This window comes from Carcharodon carcharias, chromosome 13 (assembly GCF_017639515.1).
Source record: "Carcharodon carcharias isolate sCarCar2 chromosome 13, sCarCar2.pri, whole genome shotgun sequence".
In the NCBI taxonomy this organism is placed as follows: Eukaryota; Metazoa; Chordata; class Chondrichthyes; order Lamniformes; family Lamnidae; genus Carcharodon; species Carcharodon carcharias.
Window position 1 is genome coordinate 55,278,653 of NC_054479.1, and position 13,922 is coordinate 55,292,574.

The 13,922-nt window shown below is 40.7% G+C and overlaps 2 gene segments (V, D, J or C); both read right to left on the bottom strand.

Moving 5' to 3' along the window:
• Window positions 1-8,309: 8,309 nt before the first annotated feature.
• LOC121286048 lies at window positions 8,310-12,054 on the bottom strand. The segment is given in 2 exon segments: window positions 8,310-8,869; window positions 11,955-12,054. Coding segments are annotated over 2 exon segments (429 nt in total).
• A 114-nt stretch (window positions 12,055-12,168) lies between these two features.
• Window positions 12,169-12,787, bottom strand: LOC121286049. The segment is given in 2 exon segments: window positions 12,169-12,551; window positions 12,733-12,787. Coding segments are annotated over 2 exon segments (432 nt in total).
• Between the last annotated feature and the right edge of the window lie 1,135 nt (window positions 12,788-13,922).

Here is a 13,922-nt window from a genome sequence, read left to right on the forward strand (position 1 = left end):
AGTTGAGGTCCCAGCACTGATCCCTGTGCAACTCCAATAGTTATGATTTGACAAGGCAAAAATGACCCATTTACCCCGCAACTCTCTGCTTCCTGTTAGCTAACCCATCCTCTATCCATGCAAATATGTTACCCTCTACCCCATGAGCTCTTATCTTGTGTATTAACCTTTTATGTGGCACCCTTTCAAATGCCTTTTGAAAATCCAAATACCCCACATTTACTGGTTCTCATTATCTATCCTGCTTGTTACCTCCTCAAAGAACTCTAATAAATTACAGCCAGAGTGCTTGTGAAAAGTAGACGGGCCATTTACAGGGAGAGCACTTGTGGACTTCATTTAAAGCAGAGAGTGGTGAGCGTGTGAACTTTATTCAAAGCAGAAAGTGGAGTGAGAATGTGGACTTTATTTAAAGCAGAGAGCGGGGTGAGAATGTGGACTATATTTAAAGCAGGGAGCGAGGCGATAATGTGGACTCTATTTAAAGCAGCGAGCGAGTAAGCGTGTGAACTTTATTTAAAGCAGAGAGCGAGTGAGTGTGTGAACTTTAATTAAAGCAAAGAGTGGGTGAGCATGTGGACTCGATTTGAAACTGATCAGAGAGACTTCATTTAAAAAGGCAGAGAGCAGCCGATTGGTGAGTTGGATTGGTGAGTATTTCTAGTCTTTAGATTAAAATTAAGGTTTATAGTTAGTATTTAGATCTCTAGTTTTTATTTTCTCTTTCTTAAAAATAGCCTGTTAAATATAAGCTCGATACTGGTGTAAATAATTAAATCCAATAAAGTGTAAAGGGCAGGGATACTAGAGGAATTCATTAATAAATTAATTTAAATAAGATAGCGATGGCAGGATGGGTGATATGTTGCTGCTGCGGCATATGGGGTCTGCTGGACACCAAGGTGATCTGACGAAAACACATCTGTAGTAAATGTTTGCAGCTTGAGGAACTTCGGATCTGAATTAAGGAACTGAAGTCTGAGCTGCAGACGTTGCAAGGAGGGGGAAAGTTACCTGGACACGTTGCTCTAGGAGGTGGTCACACCCCACAGGTTAGATAATTCAAATTTGGCCTGTGATCAGGGACAGGAGGGTGTGACTGCAGGTGAGGCAGGTATGGGGACCCAGGGGTAGTGTTCAAGGAGCCTCAGCCCCTGAAATTGTCCAACAGTTATGAGGTTCTTGCAAGCAGTGTGGACGAGAGCAGCATAAAGTGTATTCGGGGCAGTTAGAGTCATAGAGTCATAGAGGTATACAGCACAGAAAAGACCCTTCGGCCCATCGAGTCTGCACTGGTCAAACAAGTACCTAACTATTCTAATCTAATTTTCCAGCACTAGGCCCATAGCATTGTATGTCATGGCATCACAAGTGCACATCCAAATACTTCTTAAATGTTATGAGGGTTTCTGCCTCTACCACCCTTTTAGGCAGTGAGCTCCAGATTCCCACCACCCTCTAGATGAAAAAATTATTTCTCACATCCCCTCTAAACCTCCTGCTCCTTACCTTAAATCTGTGCCTGCTGGTTATTGATCCCCCTACCAAAGGAAAAAGTTCCTTCCTCTCTGCCCTATCTATGCCCCTCATAATTTTATACACTTCAATCATGTTCCCCCTCAATTTCCTCTGCTCCAGGGAAAATAACCCATCTATTCAATCTCTCTTCATAACTAAAACTCTCCAGCCCAGGCAACATTCTGGTAAATCTCCTTTGCACTTTCTCTAGTGCAATCACAGCCTTCCTACAATGTGGATTCCAGAACTGCATGCAATACTCTAGCTGTAGCCTAACCAGCATTTTATACAGTTCCAGCATAACCTCCCTGCTTTTATATTCTATGCCTTGGCTAATAAATGCAAGTATTCCATATGCCTTCTTGACCACCTTATCTACCTGTCCCACTACCTTAAGGGACTGGTAGACATGCATACTAAGGTCCCTCTGATCTTCAGTACATCCCAGGGTCCTACCATTCATTGTGTATTCCCCTGCCTTGTTTGTCCTGCCCAAGTGCATCTCCTCACACTTATCCAGATTAAGTTCCACTTGCCACCGATCAGTCCATCTTACTAGCTCATCTATATCCTCCTGTAACCTAAGGCTATCCTCCTCACTATTTATCACCCCACCAAATTTTGTGTCATCCACAAACTTACTGATCAACCCTCCTACATTCAAGTCTAAATCGTTTATATATACCACAAACAGCAAAGGACCCAACAGCGATCCCAGTGGAACCCCACTGGACACAGGCATCCAGTCACAAAAACACCCCTCGACCATCACCCTCTGCTTCCTGCCACTCAGCCAATTCTGGATCCAGTTTGCCAAATTGTCTTGGACCCCATGGGCTCTTACCTTTGTTATCAGTCTCCCATGTGGGACCTTATCAAAAACCTTGCTGAAGTCCAAGTAGACTACGCCAAATGCATTGCCCTCATTTACACGCCTGGTCACCTCTTCAAAAAATTCAATCAAATTGGTCAGACATGACCTTCCCTTAACAAAACCATGCTGACTGTCCTTGATTTATCCCCACCTCTGCAAGTGTAGATTAATTCTGTCCCTCAGAATTGCTTCCAATAGTCCCCCCACCCAACCCCCTTGAGGTTAGACTGACTGGCCTGTAGTTCCCTGGTTTATCCCTTCCTCCCTTCTTGAATAACACTGGCTGTCCTCCAGCCCTCTGGCATCTCTCCTGTGGCCAGAGAGGTATTGAAAATTATTGCCTGCGGCCCTGCTATCTCCCCTCCCCCTTGCCTCATCCAACAGCCTGGTATACATTTCATCCGGTCCTGGAGATTTATCTACTTTTAAGCCTGCCAGTCCACTTAGAACCTCCTGCCTTTCTATGCTAATTTCTTTAATTATATCACATTCCTCCTGCTTGATTTCCATACCCAAATCGTCCCTCTCACTTGTGAACACCAACAAAAAGTATTCATTTAGAACCCTACCTACATCTTCCAGCTCCACACACAAATTACCACTATGGTCCTTAATGGGTTTACTCTTTCGCTAGTTATCCTCTTACTCTTAATGTACTTGTAAAATAACTTTGGATTTTCCTTTATTTTACCTGCCAATGTTTTTTCATGGCCCCTTTTTGCTCTCCTAATTTCCTTTTTAAGATTCCCCCCTACACATTCTATACCCCTCTAGGACTAATGCTGTTTTAAGCCTTCAGTAACTGCCATAAGCCTCCCTTCATCTCTTTATCTAACCCTGCATATCCCTCGACATCCAGGGTTCTCTAGATTTGTTGGTCCCACCCTTTATCTTTACTGGGATATATTGGCCCTGTACTCTCCCTATTTACTTCTTGATTGAGTTCCACTGCTCTGACACAGATTTACTTAAAAGTAGCTGCTCCCAGTCCACTCTGGCCAAATCATATCTGATCTTATTAAAATAGGCCTTCCCCAATTTAGAACTTTGATTTCTGGCCCATCCTTGTCCTGTTCCATAACAACCTTGAATCTAATGGAGTTATGATCACTATCTGCAAAATGCTTCCCCACTGATACCTCTACCACTTGCCTGGCTTCATTCCCTAAAATTAAGTCCAGGACCCTCTCTTGTAGGATCTTCTACAGGGTCTCCTGGATGCATTTTAAGAATTCCACTCCCTCTAAACCTATCACACTAAGACTAATCCAGTTAATGTTGGGAAAGTTGAAATCCCCCACTATTACTACCTTATTATTTTTACATTTCTCTGAAATTTGCCTACATATCTGCTCTCTTATTTCTCTCTGACTGTTTGGGGGCCTATAGTATACTCCCAGCAATGTGATTGCTCCTTTTTTGTTTTTATGTTCTACCCATATGGCTTCATTTGAGGAGCCTTCTAAGATGTCATCCCTCCTTACTGCTGTAATTGATTCCCTGATCAAAATTGCAATACCCCCTCCTCTTTTACCTCCTTCCCTGTCTCGCCTGAGGACCGTATATCCTGGAATATTGAGCTGCCAATCCCACCCCTCTCTCAACCATGTGTCTGTGACAGCAATGACACTATACTTCCGTGTGTTAATTTGTGCCCTCAATTCATCTGCTTTATTCGTCAGGCTCCTTGCATTAAAATAAATACCATCCAACCTTTCCAAACTCCCTTGTGCATTAACTGGCCTATAATTTCTATGCCTTCCAGATTCACTTGCTCTCTCTTCTAATTTTGGCTGTGCATCTCCCCCTGCTGAACCTTCTCTCAGGTTCCCACCCCCCTGCCAGGCTAGTTTAAACCCTCCCCAACAGCACTAGCAAACCTCCCCACAAGGATGCTGGTCCCATTCTGGTTCAGGTGCAACCTGTCCACCTTGTACAGGTCCCACTGCCCCCATAAATGGTCTCAATGTCCCAGAAATCTAAAGCCCTCCCTCCTGCACCATCTCTCCAGCCACGCATTCACCTGGACTAACCTCCTATTTCTATACTCACTAGTGCAGTAGTTTCCTAGAACAATATGTTGTGGATCCAACCAAGGATCAGCCTTTTCTGGATCTGGTAATGTATAATGGGGCATGTTTAATAAATGATTTCAGAGCAAAGGATCCCCTAGAAAACAATGACCATAACATGGTGGAATTAAGCATTCAGTTTTAGAGTGAGAAACTTAGGTCAGAAACATCTGTGCTTAAATAAGGATGATTACAAAGAAATGAGGGCAGGGTTGCTGGAGTGGACTGGGAAAGGAATTTAGCAGAAAAGACGGTTGATGAACAATGGCAGATGTTTAAGAAAATAGTTCATGACTTACAACAAAGATATATCCCAATGAGGAAGAAGGATTGTAGGAGGGGGTAAACCATGATTAACCAAGGAACTTAAGGACAGTACCAAAGTGAAAGAAAAAACATACATTGTGGCAAAGATTGGTGGTAAGCCAGGGGATTGGGAAAGTTTTAAAAACCAATGGAAGATGACCAAAAAATAATAAAGAGGGAGAAGATAAACTTTGAGGATAAACTAACAAGTTATATAAAAATGGACAGTGAGAGCTTCTTTAAATATGTAAAAGGGAGATGAGAGGCCAATGTCAATATAGGCCCCTTAGAGAATGAGGCTGAGGAAATAATAATGGAGAACCGGGAAACAGCAGATGAGTTGAATAAATGCTTTGTATCAATCTTCATGGTAGAAGACACTAATAGCATACCAAAAATACTATTTTTTTGTGGGGGTTAGGCAGTGGTGTAGTGCTATTGTCACTAGACTGGTAATCCAGAGACCCAGGTTAATGCTCTGAGGGACTTGCATTCAAATCCCACCATAGCAGATGGTGGAATTTGAGTCCAACAGAACTCTGGAATTCAAAGTCTAATGATGACCGTGAAACCATTGCAGATTGTCATAAAAACCCATCTGTTTCACTAATGTCCATTAGGGAAGGACCTGCTGCCCTTACTTGGCCTGGTCTGCATGTGACTCCAGACCCACAGCAATGCAGCTGACTCTTAAAATTCCCTTTGAGCAAGGGTAATTGGGGATGGGCAATGCTGGCTGAGCCAGTGATGCCCACATCCAATAAATAATCAAGCAGAGTCAGCTATGCTTCATGAAGGGGAACTTGTGCCTGACAAATTTATTAGAATTTTTGAGGAGGTAATAAGCAGGATAGATAAAGAGGAACAAGTAGATGTAATATATTTGGATTTTCAAAAGGCGTTCGATAAGGTACCACACATAAGGCTACTTAATAAGATAAGAGCCTGTAGTGTTGGGGGTAGTTTATTAGCATGGATAGAGGACTAGCTAACTAATAGATGATAGAGAGATGGGATACAGGGGGCATTTTCAGGATGGTAACCTGTAACTAGTGGAGTGCCACAGGGATCAGTGCTGGGGCCAAAATTACTTACAATACACATTAATGATTTGGATGAGGGAAATGAACGAACTATCGCCAGGTTTGTAGACGACACAAAAATAGGTGGGAAGGCAAGTGGTGAGGATTACACAAAGAACATACAGGGGGGTATGGACACGTTAAGTGAGTGGGCAAAAATGTGGCTGATGGAATATAATGTGGGAAAGTGTGAAGTTATGCACTTTGGCGGGAAGAAAAGAGGAATGTTATTTAAACAGAGAAAGACTGATGAAAGCTGCAGCATAGAGGGATTTGGGAGTCCTCGTGCATGGATCACAGGAAGCTAGCATACAAGTTCAGCAGGTAATAGGTAAGACAAATGGAACGTTGGCCTTTATTTCAAAGGGAATGGAATATAAAAATAGGGGGAAGTCTTGCAAAAACTATACAAGGCACGAGTTAGACCACACCCAGAATACAGGAAAGATATACTGGCATTGGAGGCAGTCCAGGGAAGGTTTGCTAGGTTGATCCCAGGTATAGAGGGATTTTCTTATGAGGAGAGGTTGAGTTGGTTGGGTCTGTACTCATTGGAGTTTAGAAGAATGAGAGGTAATCTTATTGAAACATATAAGATTCTTAGGGGGCTTGACAGAGTAGATGCTGAGATGTTGTTTCCCCTTGTGGAAGAGTCTAGGACCAGAGGGCATAATCTCAGATTAAGGGGGTGCCCATTTAAAACAGAGATGAGGAATTTCTTCTCTCAGAGGGTAGTCAACCTGTGGAATTCTTTAATGCAGAGGCCTGTAGGGGCTGGGTGGTTAAGAATATTACAGGCTGAGATAGACAGATTTTTAATCAGTAAAGGAATCAAGGGCTATGGGGAAAAGGCAGGAAAGTGGAGTTGAGGATTATCAGATCAGCCATGATCTCATTGAATAGTGGAGCAGACTCAATGGGCTGAATGGCCTACTTCTGCTCCTACGTCTTATGGTCTTAAATTAACCAAACATGATTTCCCTTTCTCAAAACCATGTTCACTCTGACTGATCATATTACGATTTTCTAAATATCCTGCTATTACCTCCTTAATAATGGATTCAAGCATTTTCCCAGACTGTTGCTGGGCTAACTGGCCTATAATTTTCAGCTTCCTGTCTTCCTCCATTCTTGAATACAGGTGTTACATTTGCAGCTTTCTAACCCACTGGAACCTTTCCAGAATCCAGGGAATTTTGGAAGATTGCAACCAATATACCTACCATCTGTGTGGCCATTTCTTTTAAGATGCTAGGATGCAAGCCGCCAGGTCTCGGGGACTTGTCAGCCTTTAATCCCAATAGTTTTTCCAGAACCTTTTCCATAATGATTGTGATTGTTTGCAGTTCTTATGTCCTTTTTATCTCTTGATTTTCAACTATTGTTAGCATGCTTTTTGCATCTTCTACTTTGAAGACTGATATAAAATAGCTGTTCAATATTTCTGCCATTTCTTTATTTCCCTACCCTCACCTTCCAAGGGACCAACACTCACTTTAGCTATTCTTTTTCTTATATATTTGTAGAAACTCTTACAGCCTGTTTTTATATTTCTAGCTAGCATTCTCTCATATTCTAACTTCTCCCTCCTGATTTTTTGTCATTCTTTGCTGGTTTCTTAAATTTATCCAATCCTCTGGCCTACCACTAATCTCCACAGGATTGTATGGATTTCCTTTCAATTTGATGTTAACCTTAACTTCTCAGTTAGCCACAGCTTAATATCTCATTTGAAAAATAACACCTCCTGATTATTTCAACGAAATATCAGCCTTGAACGTGCATTCAAACTTTGCAAAGAGCCTTGAACTCACAACAGTTTGAAACAGAGGCAAGTGTATTAGATGTTGACCCAGATGCTTCGTTCAGGTCAGTTTAGAGAGCGTTATTAACGAAGAATGTAAGAGTTAAAACGACATTTTTTTCAAAGAAAATCGAGAACTTGTAAGTTATATACATTTAATATTTCAGAAGTAAATGCCCAACCTTTAAATGACAGCCTCGCAATATTGGATTTTACAGAATTCCAGCATGAATTGCAGCCTATGGCCCACCGAATTTCCCAAAATAGGCAGCAGTCTAAGGACTCTCCGCTCTTCTGCTTTCTTTCTCATCTTTTTGCCTGAATTCCATTGAGACTCAGAAACTGCTTTTATTGAAAGCCAAAAATGTGTTAAATATTTGATATTTAAAAATTTACACAAATAGCCGGTAAACCGTTTCTCTTGCGGGAAGGAGAGAAAGTGCGGGATAATATCGAAAATCCAGTAAACAAACCTCTTGTAAATCATTGAAATAAAAAAAATACATAAAATGCTGGAGCTGCACATCGGGTCAGTCAGTGTCTGCATGGAAATAGACAGGTTGTGACACTTCCGGTGTGCAATTATCATCGTGAATTTGGCCTTCACATTGTAAAGGATTAAAACATATTGTGTTGCTCATGATATTTTTATTTATTCAGGGCTAAAAGTAAAATGTTAATAGACTGCGCACAAATGCAATGGCTGTATTTAAAATATAAAACGTACAGGAAAAAAAAACAATGAAGTATCATTTTTCAAAAGGTCAACATCAACAGCAAAATGGACATTTCATTGGATGAGTCTCAAAACACGAAACAGCCGCGAGTTTTTTTAAAAACAGCAATACAGATACGTTGGTTGTAACAATAAATTTATTTCTTAATCACATGCAGCTTGATCGTCTGATACTTTGCTCAAGTGTAGACCCAAGAGTCTCGTGTTTCACGCCGCAGGAATAAATCTCGTGTGAGTTCCAGTCGGAGTTGGACAGGGTCAGGTAACTGCTCGCACTATACGTCTGGTCAGAGCCCTGCAAGGTCGAACTGGTCTGGATGCCCCCCTCTCTGTCTTTGCCGTCCACGCTCCACACAAATTTCACGGAATCGGGGTAAAAATTATTCACCGAACACACTAGCGTCGCCTCGTTGGCTGCTGCAATCTGCTCCGTTGCTGGGGGAAGAAGCAACACTGTGGAATTGGCTGGCTGCCGACCTAAAAGGGAAAAGGGGTCGCATTAATAATGAGTTCATTCGCATAGACCAATGTGTTTGAATTATAAGATGTTTCAACCGCCATATTTAAATAGGAAATTGGTCTGTGTGATTCGGAGTTGTAAAGTATAAGTCCTGTACCTGCGCATGGTTTTACATTTCCGACAAATCGCACTTGGATACAAATATATCTGATAGCATTTGCAAGCAAAATGTACGAAAAATTAAATTCCAGGCGGTAAAATTATTATTTCACTCAGAACACCTGGCTAGGAAAGGTCAAGGACCCTGGAAGATGCTAAAAAGGTGGGAATATAGTGAGTGTGATAATAAACGAAGATTGCTTGATCATCCTAGAATAGGATACATATTCAGATACACGTAGACCATGAACAAAAAAACAGAATAGCGCAAATTACTGGAAATGTGGGAATGGGAATAAAAAGAGACAGCATGTCAGGCATGAATGCTGATCTGAATGCTAAGTGTTTTCAATATTTTGTGTAGATGGGAAGGACGCTCTGTGTAGGTTCAGAAATATCCTGGAAAAATGCTTTTATTAATCGTGATGATTAGGGTTTGGCGAGTCATTATGCAGAAATAAGTTTCCCTCGACAATTTCTATCATTGCATTTTTCAATGTTTATATCTGATTTTCTCAATTCAACAATCAGACGGGAACATATGAAAGACTAACAAAATATCAATTCCCAACGCATCATTGATAGTTTAAACTCTAAACCCTGTCCATGCACGAGCATTCGATGTTTCAGTGAAGTCGTAACTATAAAATATTACATTCGGAGTCCCGAACCTTCATCATCCGACAACTTCTTAATGAACACTTATCGATGCATTTCTGTGAAATACTTCAAGCAGAAAATACACTTTTACCGCAAAATTGTATTTTATATATTACTGCCCTGTTGTAAAGGGACTGTTTCATTTTAAATTGCTTAGTCTTAGCAATGTTTTATAAAGCAGACAAATTCCCTCAACATTGTAAATTTGGCATACCCTTAGTCAGGTCAGTCTGAACTGATGTGACGGAAAACAATTTGTGTTTTGCTGTGATATTCGTTTTATCCTCACTTTACTTTCTTCAATTAGGCTTATTTTACGGAGATGCTTCTATTGAGATGTCCCGACATCTGTACTCATGTATCAGTTTGACGATGGTTGAACAATAAAGCTTCAGCACATGATATAACCAGAGACCAATTCAGAATTATCCCGAACATTGTCTTCCGGTTGTCCAAAGGTTCCATCAACAACATATAACACATTACCCAAAGTGGTTTAGATCAAAGAACCCTATCATGAAGTCTTTAAGAGGTTTAATTAATTTAAATTATTATCATTGTTATGTTTTTGACTGATTGTCCTAAGCATTAGGCAGATCGCTGAGCTGAGTTTTATTTATATGCATAAAGGCTATTGGCAGCAATATCTGTAAAATGTTTGGAATAGTTACCTGGAGCGGATCATTGGTTATATATGACTGTCTGTCTCTAGCAGGCCCATGGGAAAATCTCTTAACGCCTTGACATTCCACGCATTTAGCGGAGCCATTCACATTTTCCAAATATTTGGTTTAACATCTTTGTTAAAAATAGTTGGGAGCTTTCTATTACTAATGTCCCATTTTGTAATGTCAGGGCCGCTTTAACTCAGTAAATCTCAAACTACAACATCCAAATTCAGTACTCTGCCAGGAAATGTCGAAAGTTCCAAAGCAAGTTGCGGGGGTCAACATACCCATTCAAATCATCCAACTATTGTCAAATTCTGCTAGGGGTAAGATTTCCGGGAGGTTATCCAAATCTGCTGTCCACTAGAAGAATTTTTAATTGAGGAGGAGGTATTAGAAAGGCTATCTTTACTTAAAATAAATAAGGCACCAGGACCGGATGAGATGCATTCAAGGATACTGAGGGAAGTGAAAGTGGAAATTGCAGGTGCATTAATGGTAATCTTCCAGTCTTCCTTAGACACAGGGGAGGTGCCAGAGGACTGGAGAATTGCGAATGTTACACCCTTGTTTAAAAAAGGTTGCAAGGATAAAGCCGGCAACGACAGACCAGTCAGTTTGACCTCAGTGACAGGGAATCTTCTGGAAATTATAGTTCGCGACAAAATCAATAGCCACTTTGACAAGTGCAAGGTAATTAAGGAAAGTCAGCAAGGATTCATTCAGGGTAAACCATATTTAACGAACTTGCTGGAATTTTTTGAGGTAACACAGAAGGTTGATAAGGGTAACACTATTGATGTGTTGTATATAGATTTCCAAAAGGCATTTTATACTGTGCCACAGAAGACTTGAGTAAAATTGGAAAAGTGGAATACAATGCTTTGAATTGGCCTTGGAGAAGGCAGCGAGGAGAGTTGATAGATAATCATGAGGGATCTAGATGGAGTAGATGAAGAGAAACTGCTCCCATTGGTGGAAGGATGGAGATCCAAAGGACACATTTAAGGTGATTGAAAAAAGAGCCAAAGCCGACTTGAGGGAATACTTTTTTACGCATGGAATGGTTAGGATCTGGAATGTACTGCCTAAGAGTGTGGTGGAGGAAGATTCAATTGTGGCGTTCAAATGGGAGTTAGATAAGCACTTGAACTGAAAGTGCAGGGCTACGGGAAAAGTACTAGCGAGTGGGGCTCGGTGATATGCTCCAGCAGAATTTCTGGGCCGAATGGCCTCCTTATATGCTGTAACCATTCGATGATTCTATAATATAGTCAACTAGTTAAGGACAATTGTTTAGTATTGTGTCCTCCATTTACAACCTTCTATCGCCTTCTGCCTGATTCTGTCGCAGGGCAGGGCTAACAAAGGCGACCAGTTACATCAAAAGTCTTTTGGCGATGGGTTTTTAAAATACAATTTCGATTTTCAATTGTACAGACCAAGGGGAATATCTGAGTATAGTTTAGCATCTAAATCAGGACATTCCGGTTGTGATTCAGTCTCAGAATGAACAATTTTGTTGGAAATAAATGAATGAAGTAAACTAAACTTTGCATTTAAATTAATCATTTTACAAGAAATTTGCATTATGAAGCATAAACGTGTCACTTACTCAGAACATTCAATCTGGTTCCGCTACCGAAGTGCCACACGGTGGTGTAGCGCCGTATAAAAACCGTCCCAACTGTGCAACTGAGCAGAGGATGGTCCATCAAAGGAGGAATTCAAACTTGCTGGGTAAAAAGAATCTTATAATAGTATTTTTTTCATTGCAACACGAGTGTTCTTCAAAGGCAACGTTGCTGGGCCAGCTGCTGACCTTCATGTCAGTAGTTCATATAAATTCCAGCACTAGCTCTGTGAAGAGTTTTGGTATTGAAGGAGTCACTGGTCCTACCACAGTGGCTGCTTTCCTCCTGTGATAAGCAGTAATAATCACCGGCGTCCTCCGATTCCACGTTAGCGATGGTCAAATGTCCAATGTTGGTTTTTTCGTCTTCCAGGCCGGTAAATCTGTCTGGGATACCGTCACCTCTGTTATCGATTCCATACAAAATAAACCTTGGAGCACTGTCACGCTTCTGATGGTACCAATAAACGTACTTTTTTGAGAGGCTAATTCCATGGACCGTACAGTTTAGGATTACAGTTTTTCCTGGTGTGGTGGACACGGAATCTGGTTGGATCAAACTGACCTGCGCGCTCGTGTCTGTAAATTAGATAAAGGATGTCATGATTAGTAATCAACCTATCGACGAAGACGTATAAAATTTAACACCAATAAAGAACATTGCATTCAGATCAAATAAAGCTTCAGATTAAGTTTTTGCTTCATTTATTTAAACAATTCTCGACACTACAAAAGTTATCAATATCTCCAAGACACTTACACATCAGGCCAATTGTTAGCGAGAGCAGAACAAGAACAACAGTTGCCATCGTAAAGGGTGCTAATGATGCAAGAATGTTACCTTTCGCATTAGTGGATACCGTCCTTTATATCAGAGCTTGGACGAATAAAATGTCACCGTCTTATTAGGTATGCAAATAAGAGAGCGTCCATTGGTCAACCGAACAGTTCTGGTAACCAATTGCGTGAGCCACAATGTTTCAAGGAGGGAGGGCAATTCAGAAAACAGAATTGACCGTTTAAATTCGCGAGATATTTCTGTTACATTATCATTACAACATTTGCTTAAAACAAAAGGTTACAATATTTAAAGAGTCATATTTAGTAAAATTCACACCAGATTTAATCTGCAGTTATCTACTAAATTAATGGTCCCTTTTGATTCAAGCAAAAAACTGCGGATGCTGGAAATCCAAAAAAAAACAAAAACAAAAATTCTGTTGAAGAGTCATACGAATTCGAAACGTTAACTGCATTCCACTCCGCAGATGCTGTCAGACCTGCTGAGTTTTTCCAGGTATTTTTATTTTTGTTTTGTGAGTCATACGGACTCGAAACGTTAACTGTTCCTCTCCGCAGTTGCTGTCAGACCGGCTGAGTTTTTCCAGATATTTTTGTTCTTGTTTTGTCCCTTATGATTCATTGCTCCGAATTTGTAACTGCAGCGCATCGTGTATTTAGCAGTTTTAATCATTTAAATCCCTGACGTTGAATGCTATTTTAAAAAGAAATTAATAAATAAACGTGAGCAGTCTTTCTTCTTACACGTTTAAACAAGTCAATGAGAAACCGAGCGCTGTTACAGTTTTGTGGAACGCAAACAGCCTTTACTGATAAATTAATAAACTGAAAAAACATCTGAAGTTTCTGTTAAATCAGTGAGTGCCGTTCCCACGAGGAAACTGTTTTCTCACCTGCACGCTCCGGTGCCCCCTCTGCAGAATGGCCAATGGATTGAATACACTTACCGGAAACAGATGAGATTATGAACATAAAGAATGTTAACTTTCCCTAAATCCGCCCTTACTGCTGGATTGCCCCGAATCATACATTCCCACCGAAAAATAAGTTGCACAATTTTTGGACTTTTAGGCATTTATATTAGCAGAATCCTCAATATTAACTGATCTCAGTACATAGGTGGCATGGTGTTACATTCACAAGGTGTTT